We start from the raw sequence: 20,404 nt of genomic DNA, 5'->3' as shown, positions 1-20,404 counted from the left end.
ACAGAAAAAGCATGATTTTAGACACCCCCCTCCCCCTCCGTGGACAAGCGTGGACATTCCTTATACCCCTCCCACTATTGTCCACGTGGGCGTTTCTCCAGTTTTTAGAAGAAAATGAAGAGAATCCTATACTTTGCGCTTAAATCTAATTTCAAGTTTGTTTCAATTTTCTATTACATGTTTTCTTAATAGAATTGATAGCCTTATTAGTAACGATATGTTTTGGATTCACCGATGTTGATATCAATTGACGAATTTATGTTGGATTTACAACCAGATGGCGCAGCGAGCAAAATGAGGATGTTTTGTTTTTTGGTATGAAATTCGTTCAAATTTTCTAGAAAAATCAGAATTTATCTTCAAATTTCCCGGTTTCATGTATACTTTCCACGCTGAAAAGGTTAGAAAATCATCATTTTACAATGTGCTATGCATATTACGAGGAATGGCTTGTTATAAGTATTGTAACTTTAATTTTTTTCAACTAAGTAAACGATGAATAGGGTGTTTTGCACTAAAAATACTGCAAATCCTTCTCGTATCGGCCCCCACATAATCAAAGATATCAGCCAATTGACGAATTTACGTTGGATTTACAACCAGATAGCGCAGCGAGTAAAATGAGGATGTTTTGTTTTTTTGATATGAAATTCGTTCAAATTTTCTAGAAAAATCAGAATTTATCTTCAAATTTCCCGGTTTCATGTATTCTTTCCACGCTGAAAAGGTTAGAAAATCATCATTTTACAATGTGCTGTGTGTATTACGAGGAATGGCTTGTTTTAAGTATTGTAACTTTAATTTTTTTCAACTAAGTAAACGATGAATAGAGTGTTTTGGGCTAAAAATGCTGTAAATTCTTCTCGTATCGGCCCCTACATAATCAATGATATCAGCCAATTTGATATGATACCGATTTCATCGCAATTATCCATAGTATCAATAACAGGTATGCATTATCAAACTTAAAATTTTCGAAGATTATCTATGACTTTGGTCAAATCGCGTGTTGAAACCATGGTAAATATACAAAACTCCAACTTTCCTACCATATACTGACGACATTCAATGGCTGAAATGAATCTAAATTGAAATAAAATGAATAATCACCACCGAATCTTGCTTTTAAGTGCGTAAAATAAACAAACACCCTCACTTTTGTGGTTCTGAGCTCTAATGTAGATGTCGCGTGAGCTGATTCAGCTTTGCGTAAATTCGTCAATGATATTGATATCATCGCAATTGACGAATTTACGCAAAGCTGAATCAGCTCATGCGACATCTACATTAGAGCTCAGAACCACAAAAGTGAGGGTGTTTGTTTATTTTACGCATTTAAAAGCAAGATTCGGTGGTGATTATTCATTTTATTTCAATTTAGATTCATTTCAGCCATTGAATGTCGTCAGTATATGGTAAGAAAGTTGGAGTTTTGTATATTTACCATGGTTTCAACACGCGATTTGACCAAAGTCATAGATAATCTTCGAAAATTTTAAGTGTGATAGTGCATACCTGTTATTGATACTATGGATAATTGCGATGAAATCGGTATCATATCAAATTGGCTGATATCATTGATTATGTAGGGGCCGATACAAGAAGGATTTGCAGTATTTTTAGCGCAAAACACCTTATTCATCGTTTACTCAGTTGAAAAAAAAAAGTTACAATGTGGTTCTGAACTATAATGTAGATGTCGCATGAGCTGATTCAGCTTTGCGTTAATTCGTCAATTCGCCTTCTGGAGAACTGTGACTTGCACGACGTTCTGACGTCATGGAATGGGAGGGGACTATTGAGTTGTGAAATCACAGCACTTAACTCACTACTCCATCTACACCACCCGTGTATCACACTGAATTCAGCCAATCAATCGATGGCAGCACTGGCTATCCAGCTGTCATGATTGTATCAGTCGAAAGGTCGAAAGCAAACTCATCCAAAGCAGAATAGTAAGCGCAATCCATTATCGGATCGTTTGTAGAATCTTTCTTGTGTTAAAGGTGTTTAGTGAAAAGTGATTGCTCTCGATACAGATGAGCTATTTGTAACACCCGTGAATGATAAAGACGAGGACCAGCGAAGAGGTCGCGTTGTACATTGTAGTTCGGTTTTGTAGATATAGAGAGGAAAGCTTGCAGGTGAATAAAAAGCAAGACGACACAGAGGAGAATGTTCCCGAGCGGCGTAAATCACCAAACCGTAACTGCCGGGTTGCTCATTCTGCTGAGCTTCGGTGTGCATTATAGTTGCCAACAAAATGAACCTAACGATTATATGAAGCGAGAGCATTCCCTCATCAAACCATTTCAGGGTGAGTTTAAAAAAAAGTATTCCGGTGTTATTTTTTTCTTGCAGTTCGCTGATCGATTCAGAGTGAAAGTGATTCGTTTTGTTAATGTTTTTCAGGCTCAGGGATGACTATTCCTTATTGGAATTTCATAGGATCCACCTTTGTGACGAATAGTTACGTCCGGCTTACGCCCGACTCTCAATCCAAGAGTGGATCTATTTGGAATCAATTGGTATGTTGAATAAATACGTCATCCTCCAACTGTGATAATACAGATGCCTTATGGCTGTCGGAGCAACAAAGAAACTCTTTATTGATTATATGATAAAACGTGTTTATTAATCGCTTTGTGTTGCGCACCTCTGTTTCGCCTTAGCCCTGTAATTCGATCAATTGGGAGATACAGATAAGTTTCAAAGTACACGGTAAAGGCAAGGATCTGTATGGCGATGGAATGGCCATTTGGTATGCCAAGGATCGGCTAGAGATGGGACCAGTGTTTGGAAGTCGGGACCATTTTCAAGGTTTAGCAGTTATTCTCGATACATACAGCAACCATAACGGGCCACACAATGTAAGAAAATATGATATACAGGTTATTATGATGGGATTATGTTCATATCTGTATTGCAGCATCAACATCCATACATTAGTGCCATGGTGAACAATGGTAGTCTATCCTATGATCATGATCTAGATGGAACACATACGCAATTGTCTGGTTGCGAGGCTAAGTTCAGAAACGTAGACTTTGATACTCTCGTCAGCATCCGATACGAAAATGATGTGCTGACAGGTAATCCAATAAACCTGAAAATAAACCACTTTCTCAACATACCACCCTGTTACAGTATCCACCGATTTGGAGAACAAGAACACATGGAAGCAATGTTTGCAAGTTTCCGGTGTCAAATTGCCTACGGGCTACCATTTTGGTGTATCAGCAACGACCGGCGATTTGTCCGATAACCATGACGTGCTGGCAATCAAGTTCTACGAACTGGAAGCGCCGGCGCTTTTGGCGGAAGATCGCAGTCGCATTATTCCATCAGCGGCCACTTTTGATGCGCCTCGCGAACATAAAGATGATCCGAAGCAGGGCGGCTCATCGAACGTGAAAATCTTCTTCCTCATCCTGCTGTCCATGCTGATAGTGGTGGTGCTGGTCGTTATTGGAATTATGTTCTACCAGAGGCACCAGGAGAACGCTAGAAAACGCTTCTACTGAAAAAAAGGGAAACATCACACACACACACCCACACACACACACAAACAAACCGTGGGATTAGCTTTACAACATCAAATTTTCTTTCTGCTAGCGAGCGCTTGAGAGGGAAAAACAGAACCACGTAACAAAAACGTACGCATATTTTATGACGGGAACATTTTGTTTAAAATACAGAAAGTGACATTGCTGATGTTGGGTCAATCTTTTCTTGGTGGAATTTGGTGAAGACATGGTGTGTGCGTTAAATATTCTTCGGTTAGGATGTGCGTATTGAGGTGAACATTAGTTTGTAAGAACCCTAGTCTACAGTATGTGGTGGATTGGCGTCGATTTTCGATTCTCGAACGATTATGATTATATCCATCCGATGGGATGGAATCGCGGTAGAGATTATATTGAACGAGAACGTTAAGAAACGTTATCCAAGTCAAAACCACATACTTTCTTCGTCGGAAATATAAACGCTGAAAATGAGCCATTGATAGTTTTCGTCGCAAGTTGCCCTATTGCCGTTATTTTACGAGGTATTATCGATCAGTTACTTTTGGTAGACTTGGAGCATTTCCAATCAAAGTTGATAACGACTGATAGATGTCAGTAGTGAACATCAATATAGGGGGTCTGATTCTCGCAGGGGTACGACTAAAACGTGAAATCCCTCATATTGCCAGTGTACCCAATATTGCAGCGGTTCACTGACATTTTGGTTCTATCAATTACTGTTGTTTACAACTCGGTCCGATTATATAGTCGAATAGTGACTAACTTTAAACTCCATGTTAAATGTGAACACCTCCATGTGAAATCGAAATATAAAAATCGCTCATGCAGTTAGAATAAAGCAGCGCATTTTTCGTTTTCAATCCTCGTAAATGATATGTTGGTAAACAAATGACGCCATATTGATTTTGATTTTGGATAGCCTATATTAATTTGATGTCTAACCCCTGGATTCTCGAACACGGTGGAAACGAAATAAACGGCACGCCACTGAACTACGTTTTACGAATTAGTGAAGTGTCGAAGATAATAATGAGTTTTCAGGTAGAATGAGCACTTTTCGAATAAAAATCCTTAATGAAAATTAACTTCTTCGTATCAAACTTCGTATCGTATAGTTTCGAATACGTGAAACCGGGAAATTTGAAAATAAATTCTGATTTTTCTAAAATATTTGAACGAATTGACGAATTTACGCAAAGCTGAATCAGCTCATGCGACATCTACATTAGAGCTCAGAACCACAAAAGTGAGGGTGTTTGTTTATTTTACGCACTGAAAAGCAAGATTCGGTGGTGATCAATGAGGTACATATAGAGGTGGAGCAGTAGGCGAAGTGTATCTGTATTGGCAAGCAAAATATCGTGTCGTAATTATTTGCGTTCTATATGGAATGTATATGGAAGAAACAAAACAATGTTGAAAGTACTCACGGTTGCATGATAATTTGAGCCAAAATTCTCATGAAATCATTCAACTGGTTGTTTTCTAACAGGTGACAATTATATCGTGGCTTATTTCGATTATTCATGTGGTAAAAAGGTCCAGAAAGCAGTCGAATGCTTAGTTCTCGAAAGCAGTAACACTTTCGGTGAAATTCTGATTAGCTGGCGATTATTATCTCACAACATACACACCGACACTGAGAGCCTTCGAAACATCAACTTCATAACGATAAAATAATGAAACTTCGTTTGATTCTATGAACGTGGGGAAGTGAAAATGGCACATGGAAATATCACTTTAATCCGTCTTTTTCGAAGTGATTTCACAAATATTCACTTTACGCTATCATATTAGCCTCAAATTCAGCTGGAGCTCTACACAAATGTACGTTTTTCATTGATAAATTACTTCCTGAAAATAGCATTTTCACATGGATGCGGTGGGCAATCAAAGATAAACACAACGACTGACGTCACTATTTGCGAAATAGTTATGGCAGCGCATGCTATGTCGCTCGAAATTCGACCATCTTCATTACCTTTTTTCCAGGACATTGGGTGGTGATTATTAATTTTATTTCAATTTAGATTCATTTCAGCCATTGAATGTCGTCAGTATATGGTAAGGAAGTTGGAGTTTTGTATATTTACGATGGTTTCAACACGCGATTTGACCAAAGTCATAATCTTCGAAAATTTTATGTTTGATAACGCATACCGGTTATTGATACTATGGATAATTGCGATGAAATCGATATCATATGAAATTGGCTGATATCATTGATTATGAAGGGGCCGATACGAGAAGAATTTACAGTATTTTTAGCCCAAAACACCCTATTCATCGTCTACTTAGTTGGAAACAATTTAAGTACATAGTAATATACATAGCACATTGTAAAATGATGATTTTCTAACCTTTTCAGCGTGGAAAGAATACATGAAACCGGGAAATTTGAAGATAAATTCTGATTTTTCAAGAAAATTTGAACGAATTTCATACCAAAAAAAACAAAACATCCTCATTATACTCGCTGCGCCATCTGGTTGTAAATCCAACGTAAATTCGTCAATTTCATACCAAAAAAACAAAACATCATCATTTCACTCGCTGCGCCATCTGGTTATAAATCCAACGTAAATTCGCCAATTGACGAATTTACGTTACATTTACAACCAGATGGCGCAGAAAGTAAAATGATGATGTTTTGTTGAAGCTGAGTTGGAGCAAGACGGGTCTATGGTACTAGGTGAGGCCGTTTCGTCACTAAGTTGGCTAGGGGAGCGGTATATGAAAACAGTACGGAAGAAAGCAGAAGGGGAATTATTTCCTTGAAGCGTGAAAGAGACAGACTGATCACGAGCGAGCTCCGGCACAAGCGTATTGTGTTTTGTTTACAAACAAAACACAGTAGATTTCCAAGATGGCTGAAGAGTGGTTTTAGCAAGTTGGCCCACCTTAGGGTATACTTCCACGCGTCTTGAGTTGGAGATGCTTAACTAAGGGTGGGTTTAGACTAGTGATATATTCATGTGAAGAAATATGATGAGATTTATAGAAATCGCATCGACCGTTTACACTAGCGTGAACTTCTATAATGAATATATTCATATTTTCGGTGAATTTATTCACCTGAAGTAGAACTGCATCCAACTTTAGTGATTTCTCACAAGTGAGAAATTCACAAGCGTTTACATATGCTGAATTTATTCAAGTTATATATACCTCGAATAAGTGTATCATATTTATTCTCATCCGTTTACACCTATTTCCAGGTGAATAAATCCATCTATAGCTATAGATCTCCCTAGTGTAAACTCGCCATAAAACTATTAGGTGTACCGGTAAGTTTCTTCGGTTTTACAACAGATGGCGTAACTTGATTATTATTCCAGGGAATCCAATTTCCAGACATTCGTTGGAAAGCTACCGTCATTGCGCGTAGTGATGTCTAAATTTTTCATTTATTCGATTATCGATTAATCGTTTTTCAATATTCGATTCATTCGAACAATTGTCTTCAATATTCGATTCATCGAGCGAATATTTATTTCTTATGGCGGGTTTACATTAGGGAGATCTATAGCTATAGATGGATTTATTCACGTGAAAATAGGTGTAAACGGGTGAGAATAAATATGATACACTTATTCGAGGTATATATAACTTGAATAAATTCAGCATATGGAAACGCTTGTGAATTTCTCACTGGTGAGAAATCACTAAAGTTGGATGCAGTTCTACTTCAGGTGAATAAATTCACCGAAGATATGAATATATTCATTATAGAAGTTCACGCTAGTGTAAACGGTTGATGCGATTTCTATAAATCTCATCATATTTCTTCACATGAATATATCCCTAGTCTAAACCCACCCTTATAATAATCACGTATCACGTTGTCTTTCTGGTCGCGTGGTCTATGGGGTTGTCGATGTTACATGGTTGGATAAAAAAATGTTGGATAAAAAAAATTGTATAGCCTAATTCTTAACTTAAAAATGCATTAACCTCGAGAAAGATTCCTTTTTTCATTAATCGCGATTACAGTGACAATTATTCGATGTATTCATATTTTGATTTTAAATTATTCGATACAAAATTACTCGATTATGATTTCAGGTATTCGATTATTTGAATTAATCGAACGATTAACCGACGTCTCTAATTGCGCGTCTTTTTTAGTATATATCAAAAAGTTAAAGCGTAAACAACATAGTTTTTTGCCACTTCGAATATGTCGAATTTCGGCCCAACGAGAGAGAGAGTACTTCATTACATTAATATGAAGAAAAATCTGCGGAAAGTCATCGCATTTTGGTGGAAGATGATGGTGACACGTTTGCTCCAACTGAGCAAACGTGTCGGACGTGATTTGCACGGTTTAAATGTGGTTATTTTGACTTGGAAGACGATCGTTCAGGATCGCCAAAAAAGTTTGAAGATGAAGAATTCGAGGCTTCACTCGATCAAGATCCATCACAAACGCAACACGAACTTGCAGATGCACTTGGAGTAGCTCAGTAAACCATATCCGATCATTTTAAAGCAATGGGAATGATCCGAAAGATAGGCCATTGGGTGCCGTATGAATTGAAGCCGCGAGACGACGAATGCCGTTTTTCACATGCGAACAACTGCTCTAACGGAATAAAAGAAAGGGTTTCTGCATCGAATCGTTGTTGGCGATGAAAAGTGGTCCACTACGACAATCCTAAACGTCGGGCAACGTATGGATACCCTGGCAATGCCTCTACATCGACGAACGCGCGGGATATCCACGGCCAGAAGGTTATTTATTTGGTGGGACCAGCTGGGCATGGTGTACTATGAGCTGCAAAAATGAAACCATTACGGGGGACCTCTACCGCCGACAGTTAATGCGTTTGAGCCGTGCACTGAAGGAAAAACGGCCACAATACGGGCAAAGACACGATAAAGTTATTTTGCAGCACGACAATGCTCGGCCGCATGTCTCGAAACCGGTCAAAACATACTTGGAAACGCTGAAATGGGAGGTCCTATCCCATCGGCCGTATTCTCCAGACATTGCTCCGGCCGATTACTTCCTTTTTCGATCAATGCGACATGGCCTGGTTGACCAACACTTCTCCAATTTTGAAGTCAAAAACTGGATCCGTTCGTGGTTAGCCGAAAAACCGGCTATTTCCGCAAAGGAATCCGTGAATAGCCAGAAAGATGGGAATAAGTTATGCGTTATAGCGATAGGCAATACTTAGAATATCAAACTTGTAACCATTTTGCCAGAATAAAGCATTAATTTTTGGAAAAAAAAAACCAAGAAACTTATCGGTACTCCTATTAGTTCGTTCATTTCATCTGATTATTTTTACTTTTAATATCAATACTTTTCCTATGTTCTGGACTATTATAAGAAAAGTAACACACATAAACAAAATCTGTAACGTCACATATTTGAAAATCTTCCCACCATACATTTTCCATCTCGTGTAGCACTGTAGGATGACGAGTACATGAGCCAAGAGGTTGAAAGTATTACTCAAGTTATCTAGTGGCTAATAAGCATCCAAAGCAATGAATACCAGGCAATAAATTCGAGATTGCATTCAGTTATTCAGTTTGCATGTGTAGCTCAGTCAGGAATACCAGGTGATTTTTTCAAATGTCTTTACATAGAACGAAAAAATGTCTTCAAATGTCTTCACAGTCATATCGAAAAAACTAAAATTCATAGCTTACATTTGGACAAAGTTTGATAGCTTATTCAATGTTTATATTAATTGGCATTGTTATATAGCGCATTTCACCAAACTTGCCTTGAGTTTTTGAAGTTTATTTCAATAAATGTGAACAAAGAATATATTTCACAACCGCGAACTAAATTTCATGCGTTTAGAAATGATAATTAGCCTGATATACCGTTGATTGAGTGAATATCGCCCCGGTTTGTTTATTTCAGCTTTGAAGTTTTGGTTGTAGCTCAAACCATTTTCATAAAACTGATCATTGAAACGGTATGTAACCGGAAAACCTTCGTTTTGTGAAGTGGTCGTTTGAAAGATCTAGGTTAATCTATTGTATAATATAGGTCCAAATTAATACAAATACAATGTCACAATCATTCAAATTTTCTAGTGCAAATGGACTAATATTTTCAAGAGACATTAAAAGTCCCACGTTGTTGAATTCATTATATACACTTCTGTGTGGAAAAGATTGAAAAATGCGAGTGAATGACCCCGAGACTAGTTTTGCACAGTGACGATATCATAACTATTGAGGTTTATCCGAGGTGTGATTGTTGCTAGTTGAACACTAGAAAACCCGAGGCAAAAGTCTGTTGATTACTAAAGGTGCCCGTACACTGTTTGCCCGGAGGTCAAATATTTGTTATTTTTTGACAGATAAGGTTTGATTTGATATTTGTACAAACACTATTTTATTTGCCACTCTTCAATTTTCAACAGTATTCAAACACCGAACATGGAAAAAATCAACTGAAATATTCAAGGTAACCTAACCATGTACCGACCTGTACCGACAGGTTCGAAGAACAGACTGAAATATTTTAGGCATCCAATAATTGAATATTTGCTTGTCGTGTTTTGTGTAGAATATATTTGATCAGTACACGTTGACCAAATTTTATCTGTCAAAAAGAGTCAAATATTTGGCTTCGGTCAAACAGTGTATGGGCACCCTAAGAACAAAAGTAAACAAGTGACACTGATAAAAATGCGATCGAATGACATTGATACAAAAGCCTTACTTCTTTTGACGATCTTTCCGGTCAATAGTTAGAAATTTATGAAAATAATATCTCTCAAAAATTCACATACGCTATCATGCTGAAATGTCTTGACATATTTCATAATGTCTTCAAAATATCTTCACAAAACCAAATGTCTTCAGAGTAAGTCAAATGCCTTCAAAATGAAGACATGTCTTCAAACCTGGCATCTCTGAGCTCAGTGTACAGTGTGACTTTTTTTATTTTGACCGTATTCGCGTTGATGGCGGTATGGTGTCGACATCTGGATACGACATTAGTTTGTATGAGGCCAACTATTCTCTATAAGATTAGTCGGCCCTACGCAGGGTTGCCAATAATATTTTTGAAAAAACTGGAAGATTGCTCTTAAAAAAACTGGATCCTGTAAAACCTTTTTATTTTAAGAAGACCGGCTATGATTTATCTAAATTGATTTTTTTACCCATTTCAATGCTTGAGAAATAGAATTTTTTTATGCTTCGTGTAGTGTTTATATGTAGTTCATAAAACTGTAACTGTAATTACTGTGCAACAATATTTGAGGAATGGTTTTATTTGGGCAAAACTTGAAGAGCTTCGTATTTGTCGCTTTATAAAATCCATAAAATCGCTGATAGAAGGGCGTAGCGTATAGTTCGATACCTCAAAAAGGCACGGATCAGCATTAGATACGAGGTAAAATACCAACAAAAATACCATAAACAACTTCTCATAATGTTTTGACGTAGGACTACGTCTTTCATTTCTATACCGTGGTGTAAAATCAAAGTTTCGAAAACGAAAGCGTTACGCCGGAGACCGAGATTTTGAGCGTTAATAGCTCCTAAACAGCTGAACGAAAAGGTATGATTAACACTCCATTCGAAAGATAAAATGTCTACGCGTTATATACTTGTTACTTTTTGATCCAAAAACTTGTTTCAATAGTCTTAAAATTGCTTTCAAAACAGGCTATTGAAATCACCAATCGGTATTTAAGCGAGCGCCACTCGGAAATTCACTCAGTTATAATTGAACAGCGATTGGAGCATGTTGTCGCTGTTGTGGTGAAGCTCTTCGTTTATCATGAAAGCGCGGATGAACGGTGTCACCAAGAGCCTGTTTGTGCACCTTAGGCCGAAAGGGAATCCATCAGGAGGAGAGTGATGCCACAAACGGTTCCGCTTGAAACACCGGAGCAGCCAACACACACACACACATACACGCGCGGAACTATTTTCGTTTGGATGCCATTCAGCATCGAGAAATTTCCGGAAAGATTCAATCGTTGTTGAAAAATAATCTGCCAGTTCCCCTGAGAACTGAAAAATACATTCATGCGAAAGAGTTCATTTCAATGTTTTCTATCCATGTAACACTGCGACCAAATATTGTTCAATTAAGTGCTATTAACAGCTGGTTATCGAGTTAGCATTAACCACTGGTGGGCTTCGAGTATCGAGGAAAATCTGGAAAGAACTAATCGTTGCTGAAAAATACTCTGTCAGTTCCCCTGGGAATTGATAAAAACATTGATGAGAAAGAGTTTATTCTAATGTTTTCTATCCATATAACAATGCAACCAAATACATTTGGTTTTATGATTTTTCAATCGATCGCAATTAACAGGAAAGCTTCTGAAAATTATTCTTTTTCGGCGAGGAATCAGGGGATCGAGGGATTCATTACCTAGCCTGACCTGAAAGACATGCAGTTTGTTTGGAACTGTGAGGGAGGGCAGAAAAGCCAGGAGGCAGGAGGCAGGAGGAGAAGAGAAGGTGACCAAGAGAGTATCAGCATCGAAAAACGGTTCCCCGGGAAGACATCGAAGCAGCCGCCACACATACACGCACGGATTTTTTTCGTTTGGATGCCATTCAGCATCGAGAAAATTCCGGAAAGATTCAATCGTTGCTGAAAAATAATCTGCCAGTTTCCCTGGGAATTGAAAAATACATTCACGTGAAAAAGTTTATTTTAATGTTTCCTATCCATGTAAAACTGCGACCAAATATTTTTCAATTAAGTGCTATTAACAGGTGGTTATCGAGTTAGCATTAACCACTGGTGGGCTTTGAGTATCGAGGAAAGTCTGGAAAAATCTAATCGATGCTAAAAAAAAAAGGGTGTGTCACATCAAATTGCATCACGGAAAAAACGCTGTAGAAATTCGCCCAGTAGACCGATCCTTTTGAAAATTTTAGACAGTAAAATAAAAACAATTAAACAACTTTTGGCATTTTCTTTTTATTCATACTTCGAGCCCAAGCCCGTATGCTCTCACCCTCCTCTTTACCCCGTCCATAAGGTTCTGTACAACGTCAGGTTGTAGTTTTTTTTGAACAGAAATCCATTTTCTCTTGAAGTCCGCCTCCGATTTGACAACTTTTGGGTTCTTCCGGAGGGCCTGCTTCATAATCGCCCAATATTTCTCTATTGGGCGAAGCTCCGGCGCGTTGGGCGGGTTCATTTCCTTTGGCACGAAGGTGACCCCGTTGGCTTGGTCACCGGAGAAGAACAACCGGCAGCTGACGAAAGTCCGCTTTGACGTAGGTTTCGTCGTCCATTACCAGGCAATGCGGCTTCATCAGCATTTCGGTGTACAGTTTCCGGGCTCGCGTCTTCCCCACCATGTTTTGCCTTTCGTCGCGGTTAGGAGCCTTCTGAACCTTGTATGTACGCATGCCCTCCCGCTGCTTGGTCCGCTGGACGAATGAACTTGACAAATTCAGCTTATTGGCGACATCCCGGACCGAACTTCTCGGATCACGTCTAAACTGCTTAACTACGCGCTTGTGATCTTTTTCACTGACGAAGCATCCATTTTTGCCGTTCTTCACCTTCCGGTCGATGGTTAGGTTCTCGAAGTATCGTTTTAGTACTCTGCTGACCGTGGATTGGACGATTCCCAGCATCTTACCGATGTCCCGATGTGACAACTCCGGATTCTCGAAATGAGTGCGCAGGATTAATTCACGACGCTCTTTTTCGTTCGACAACATTTTTCCAAATTTACGAAAAATTGGCAGTGAAGCATGGCCAACGTGATCTATACACTCTTATCTGATTATAAGCGAAAGCTGAAGATATAATTCCTAAAAATTAAATTTCTACAGCGTTTTTTCCGTGATGCAATTTGATGTGACACACCCTTTAATCTGCCAGTTCCCTGGGAATTGAAAAATACATTCATGCGAAATAGTTTATTTTAATGTTTTCTAACCATATAACACAGCGGCATTTGATTTTGTAATTTTTCAATCAAATGTAATAAGCAGGAAAGCTTTTGAAGATTATTCTTCCCCATCAGTAGGATATATCCAATATTTCAAGCGCGCGCAACGGAAAATCTTTCGCATCGCGAAAATTATATAATTTTCAATCAATTATTACTCAGTCGCTGAAAGTTTCAAACTCAGAGAGTTCATCCCCCTCTAGTTGGCCTTCCAAAGTGCCATCGTAAACCACACCTTCTCTCGATTCAATCACGCACAAAAAACATACTTAAGCGATATTCTGGTGGTGAAACGCATTCATTTTCCGTGAGGACATCGACAAGACAACATCGTAATTGAACGAACTGAACGTGCTGGACGAGCTGGACGGCGAGGGATCGAGGGATTCATTACCTAGCCTGACCTGACCTGAAAGACATGCAGTTTGTTTGGAACTGTGAGGGAGGGCAGAAAAGCCGAGCCATCAGAAGGAGAAGAGAAGGTGACCAAGAGAGTATCAGCACCGAAAAACGGTTCCGCTTGAGACATCGGAGCAGCCACCACACACACATACACGCGCGGAACTATTTTTGTTTGGTTGCCATCCAGCATCGAGAAGATTCCGGAAAGATATTATCGTTGCTGAAAAATAATCTGCCAGATCCCTTGGGAATTGAAAAATACATTCATGCGAAAGAGTTTTTTTAATGTTTTCTAACATGTAACGCTGCGACCAAATACATTTGGTTTTGTGATTTTTCAATCAAGTGCAATTAACAGGTGGTTTTCAAGTTAGCATTAACCACTGGTGGTGGACTTCGAGAAGAATCCGGAATGATGTCATCGTTAATGCTAAATAATCTGCCAGTTCCCTTGGAATTGAAAATTATATTCAAGCGGAAGAGTTTATTTTAATGTTTTCTATTCACATAGTACTCCTGCGATCGAATACATTTGGTTTTGTGATTTTTCAATCAAGTGCAACTAATTAGCAGGAAAGCTTCTGAAGATTATTCTCCCCCATCAGTAGAATATTTTCGTATCGAATACAGTTCGCGCGCGCAATGAAAAATGTTTCGCATCGCGAAAATCATATATATTTCAATTATTGCTCAGTCGCCGAAAGTTTCAAACTCAAAGAGTTCATTCGCCTCTAGTTTGCCTTCCAAATTGCCATCGTAAACCACACCTTCTTTCGATTCAGTCACGGACAAAAAGCATACTTAAGCGATATTCTGGTGGTGAAACGCATTCATTTTTCGTGAGGACATCGACAAGACAACATCGTTACTGAACGAGTTGAACGAGCTGGACGAGCTGGATGGTGAGGGATCAAGGGATTCATTATCATTAAGAGAAGAGAAAACGACCGAGAGAATACCAGCATCGAAAATTGTTTCCGCTTGAGACATCGGAGCAACCGTCACACACACACATACACGCGCGCAACTCTTTACGTTTGCTGGTTATCGAGAAGAATCCGGAATGAAGTGATCGTTGCTGAAAAATAATCTGTCAGTTCCCCTTGGAATTGCAAATTACATTCAAGCGAAAGAGTTTATTTTAACGTTTTTCATCCATATAATACTGCGACCAAATACAATTGATTTTGTGGTTTTTCAATCAAGTGCAATTAACAGGTGGTTATCGAGTTAGCATTAACCACTGCACTATGGTCCAGGAGGTGCATTTAAGTGGAAATTAGCATCTAGAGCTCGACAGTGATTCTCTAGACAAAAACTGTCTTCGACAAAGTTGTTACATATAATAGAGCGCTCATTTTTATGTAATCAAAAATAGGGTGACCAAAATTTTCGATGAAATGAAAAATCTAACTTTCTTATCTTTATAGATAGAGGTAAACATAGTTCGACAATATTGTAGCTCTGGTTATTTTAAGTAACTTTGTGGAACAATATTTCTTTCTATCTCTTCAAATAACCGATATAAAGCTTTTTCTCTAGGTTGAGTTAGGGTTACCATGAAAAAAAAGGTTTTTTTGCTCTAACTTTTATATGTAAAATTCTACATCAAAACTGTCTTTGAATGATCTTTAGAGCTATCCAATCCACGCATTTTACGGTGCATAACTTGTATGTATCTTAATGCTACTCAAAGTTATTGATGTTTTTTCCCCGAAAACACGACCTTTTCATTTGCTTGTCGTTCTTTTTGGGGCAAACATAATACAAAATTATTGATAGCATTTTAAAGAGCACATTTGACTCTACATATGGTGAAACTTTCAAAAGAGTGTTATTTTTTGTATTAAATTTGAAATTATGAGTTTTTGCATATAAATGAACAAGTTGCAATTTTTAAATGCATATAGTAAGCGTAGACTTTAAAGCAGCATCACTTCAGTTCAGTCTTATAGCCACTCAACATGGAGGTTCAAAGAAGACACATTGTTGATTTCCCTTTTCGGTGGACGAAATATAGAAGACGTTATACAGGGAAACTTCGATATAACGTACCCTCGTTATATCGTACCCTCGATATAACGTCACTCGATATAACGTACATTTTACCTCGATATAACGTACACATTTCCAAAGTGTAAAGGAAATTTTTTTTTCAATATTTTTTTTCTGATAGAACAATGAATTATCTTTATTGTGATGCTAAAACAAGTTTTGTACCTTCAATCAATTCCGAAATACAGCTGGTTTTGTGATTTCGGATTCTAAATGAATCAAGCTTTAATCAACAGTACGAAGGGAAACATCATGAGAAAGGCCGGCTTCGTCTTCTGATTGAAGTTATTTATTATCTTTACTAAAACAGCAACACAATAATGTAATATAGACTACGTTTGTGAGTACTTTATTATGCTTCGATATAACGTACAATTCAATACAACGTAAAATTTTGAAAGTGAAATGTACGTTATATCGAAGTTTACCTGTACAATTATTACGAGAAAAATTTCTGACTATTTTCTTTTTCTACAATAAAATATATTTATTGTATAAAAAAAAAAGCGGGGACCGACAAATTATCAAATGCTTCCTGAAAAGAAACCGTATGAAGAACAACTCGGGGCTCGACGTGTTATTTTTTAGTAATATTTTGACATATTTTACTGGCGATGAGTTGATTGATGACATTATTTAACCAAACTTTTGTTGTTCCTATTGTTTTATTCAAATTTATTTTTAAAATCTTCCGTATGTACAAATTAACCTGTTTTAGTTGTTATAATGGAAATTAAATTCATAGTAATAAATAAAAATCATACAAATAAAAAACTACAAAATCAAATGCTTAGCATTTTCCGGGATCAGAAGATCGGAATACTCTGGTGTTTGCCTATTACTAAGAGATAATACTGGATCCGAAGCTGTTGCGAGGCCCATTTCTTCAGCAGAAAATTTTTCTGTAATCTCCCGAACACGGTTACGCTTCATCCTTTGGCTCAGCATTTGGCATTTCAGGCACCTTCTGGCACTCAAAACACATATATCTTGGCATTTTTCTCGTAATAATTGTATAACGTGTTCTATATTTCGTCCACCGAAAAGGTATCTTCTTTGAACCTCCATGTTGAGTGGCTATAAGACTGAACTGAAGTGATGCTGCTTTAAAGTCTACGCTTACTATATGCATTTAAAAATTGCAACTTGTTCATTTATATGCAAAAACTCATAATTTCAAATTTAATTATTCAAATACAAAAAATAACACTCTTTTGGAAGTTACACCTTATGTAGAATCAAATGTGCTCTTTAAAATGCCATCAAAAATTTTTTATTATGTTTGCCCCAAAAAGAACGACTAGCAAATGAAAAGGTCGTGTTTTCGGGAAAAAAAACATCTACTTAATCTACTTAATTCTACTCATAACTTTGAGTAGAATTAAGATACATACAAGTTATGCACCGTAAAATGCGTGGATTGGAAAGCTCTAAAAGTCATTCGAAGACAGTTTTGATGTAGAATTTTACACATAAAAGTTAGAGCAAAAAAACCTTTTTGACATAGGACTACGTCTTTCATTTCTATACCGGGGTGTAAAATCAAAGTTTCGAAAACGAAAGCGTTACGCTGGAGACCGAGATTTTGAGCGTTAATAGCTCCTAAACAACTGAACGAAATGGTATGATAAACACTTCTTTCGAAAGATAAAATGTCTACGCGTTCTATACTTGTTACTTTCTGATCCAAAAACTTGTTTCAATAGTCTTAAAATTGCTTTCAAAACAGGCTATTGAAATCACCAATCGGTATATAAGTGAGCGCCGCTCGGAAATCCACTCAGTTCTAATTGAACAGCGATTGGAGCATGTTGTCGCTGTTGTGGTGAAGCTCTTCGTTTATCATGAAAGCGCGAATGAACGGTGTCACCAAGAGCCTGTTTGTGCACCTTAGGTCAGAAGGGAATCCATCAGGAGGAGAGTGATGCCACAAACGGTTCCCCGGGAAGACATCGCTACACACACATACACGCGCGGAATTCTTTCCGTTTGGATGCCATTCAGCATCGAGAAAGTTCCGGAAAGATCTAATCATTTCTGGAAAATAATCTGCCAGTTCCTCTGGGAATTTAAAAATACATTCATGTGAAAGAGTTTATTTTAATGTTTTCTAACCATATAACACAGCGATCAAATACATTTGATTTTGTAATTTTTCAACCAAGTGTAAATAGCAGGAAAGCTTCTGAGGATTATTCTTCCCCATCAGTAGGATGTTTCCGTATCCAATATTGTATGCGTACGCAATCGATTATTGCTCAGTCGCCGAAAGTTTCGAGCTCAGAGAGTTCATTCCCCTCTAGTTTGCCTTCCAAATTGCCATCATAAACCACACCTTCTCTCGATTCAATCACACACAAAAAGCATACTTAAGCGATATTCTGGTGGTGAGACACATCCATTTTTCGCGAGGACATCGACAAGACAACATCGTTGCCTAACGTGCTGGAGGAGGTGGACGGCGAAGGATCGACACATACACGCGCAGAACTCTTTCCGTTAGGATGCCATTCAGCATCGAGAAAATTCCGGAAAATAATCTGCCAGTTCCTCTGGGAATTTAAAAATACATTCATGTGAAAGAGTTTATTTGAATGTTTTCTATCCATGTAACACTGTGATCACATATTTTTCAATCAAGTGCTATTAATAGATGGTTATCGAGTTAGCATTAACCACTGGTGGGCTTCCAGTATCGAGGAAAATGTGGAAATATCTAATCGTTACTGAAAATAATCTGCCAGTTCCTCTGGAAATTTATAATTACATTCATGTGAAAGAGTTTATTCTAATGTTTTCTATCCATGTTACACTGTGACCAAATACATTTGGTTTTGTGATTTTTCAATCAATCGCAATTAACAGAATAGCTTCTGAAGAATATTCTTCCCCATCAGTAGGATATTTCCGTATCCAATATTGGATGCATAAAACTTTGTGCCTTCAACGTAACGCTCTCGTTTTCGAAGTCCCCCAAATATTCATTCATTCAGAACGAATTCAGATTCAACTTCAAACAAATGATCTCTAAATCAACGATAGTCCTACGTCACCCTTGCGGTTATACCATAGATATAACCCACTTCCTGTTTTTTTCATGGTAACCCTAACTCAACCTAGAGAAAAAGCTTTATATCGGTTATTTGAAGAGATAGAAAGAAATATTGTTCCACAAAGTTACTTAAAATAACCAGGGCTACAATATTGTCGAACTATGTTTACCTCTATCTATAAAGATAAGAAAGTTAGATTTTTCATTTCATCGACAATTTTGATCACCCTATTTTTGATAACATAAAAATGAGCGCTCTATTATATGTAACAACTTTGTCGAAGACAGTTTTTGTCTAGAGAATCACTGTCGAGCTCTAGATGCCAATTTCCACTTAAATGCACCTTCTGGACCATAGTGCACTGGTGGTGGACTTCGAGAAGAATCCGGAAAGATATCGCTGCTGCAAAATAATCTGACAGTTCCTCTTGGCATTGAAAATAACATGCAAGCGAAAGAGCTCTCGTTTTCGAAGTGCCTCAAATATTCATTTAGCCATTCATTCATTCAGAATGGATTCAGATTCAACTTCAAACAAATGATCACTGAATCAACGATAGTCCTACGTCACCATTGCAGTTATACCATAGATATAACTCACTTCCTGTTTTTTCAATACTCAAATAACCACAAACAACGTTGCTCAAGTATTACTTTGGTATTGAAATTATCAAATTTTGGTATTGAGAAGCTATTTTTCTCATTTTTTTGGTATTATTCATTGCTAATTTACATCTTACATTAGGGTTGTACAAACCAAATTTCGGTATCAAGATCAATATGAGGGACCCTTGAATATTTCCTCTAGCTCGAGAAAGTACTTTTGAAAAAATATGCATAGTATGCTTTCTTTTAAAATATACACTATGGTTCACATGCATTTTATGCATGTTAGCTATCAGCTATTCAGGGGAGTTTGTTTGCATTAATTAAATTATTTATATTTGGAACTAAAACTCCTTCGAGTGACTATGAGAAACTAATATCCATTTGTTGTGAACGGAAGCAAGGTTACTTGGGTTTTATATTTATATCAATTAAAGACAATGGAAACCATTATTCTATGACCTTCTGAACTTCAGAATGTTTTATAGGATCTATAACATCTGATGTTTATATAAACTATGACCTATTTTGGGTAAGTTTTCTTTCTATGGATATTGTACCAGTCGCGAATGGAATGGTAGATCAATTGGTCTGAACTTCAGAATGGTTCGGAACATCCGATATTAATATAAATCGAAACACAATGTAGCACATTGATTCTTGGGTAGGCTGTTAAATAAAATTATCAATTGAGTGATACCCTGTTTTTGAAGTAGTTTGATAAGTCTCCACCATTCGGGAAAGCTCTTCGTTATGAAATTTTCGACAAAACACCGACCGATTGAACAAAATGGAAAAAACCGAATCACAACCTCGCCGGTCGCAGTAAAGAGAGATCGATCCAAGGTCGA

At 37.5% G+C, this 20,404-nt stretch overlaps 1 protein-coding gene and 1 pseudogene across 1 annotated transcript; both read left to right on the top strand.

The window, feature by feature from the left end:
• Window positions 1-1,888: 1,888 nt before the first annotated feature.
• LOC129771623 (vesicular integral-membrane protein VIP36) lies at window positions 1,889-3,998 on the top strand. The gene is made up of 5 exons (XM_055775461.1): window positions 1,889-2,317; window positions 2,413-2,528; window positions 2,673-2,870; window positions 2,930-3,092; window positions 3,148-3,998. The coding sequence occupies exons 1-5, from the start codon at window positions 2,176-2,178 to the stop codon at window positions 3,522-3,524; spliced, it is 996 nt and encodes a 331-aa protein (XP_055631436.1). The 5' UTR covers window positions 1,889-2,175; the 3' UTR covers window positions 3,525-3,998.
• Window positions 3,999-9,699: 5,701 nt separating this feature from the next.
• Window positions 9,700-9,868, top strand: LOC129763751 (U4 spliceosomal RNA; annotated as a pseudogene).
• Window positions 9,869-20,404: the final 10,536 nt, after the last annotated feature.

This window comes from Toxorhynchites rutilus, chromosome 1, assembly GCF_029784135.1.
Source record: "Toxorhynchites rutilus septentrionalis strain SRP chromosome 1, ASM2978413v1, whole genome shotgun sequence".
NCBI classification, from domain to species: Eukaryota; Metazoa; Arthropoda; class Insecta; order Diptera; family Culicidae; genus Toxorhynchites; species Toxorhynchites rutilus.
Note: the sequence above shows the minus strand (reverse complement) of the source record. Positions and strands in the feature narration are given on the sequence as shown.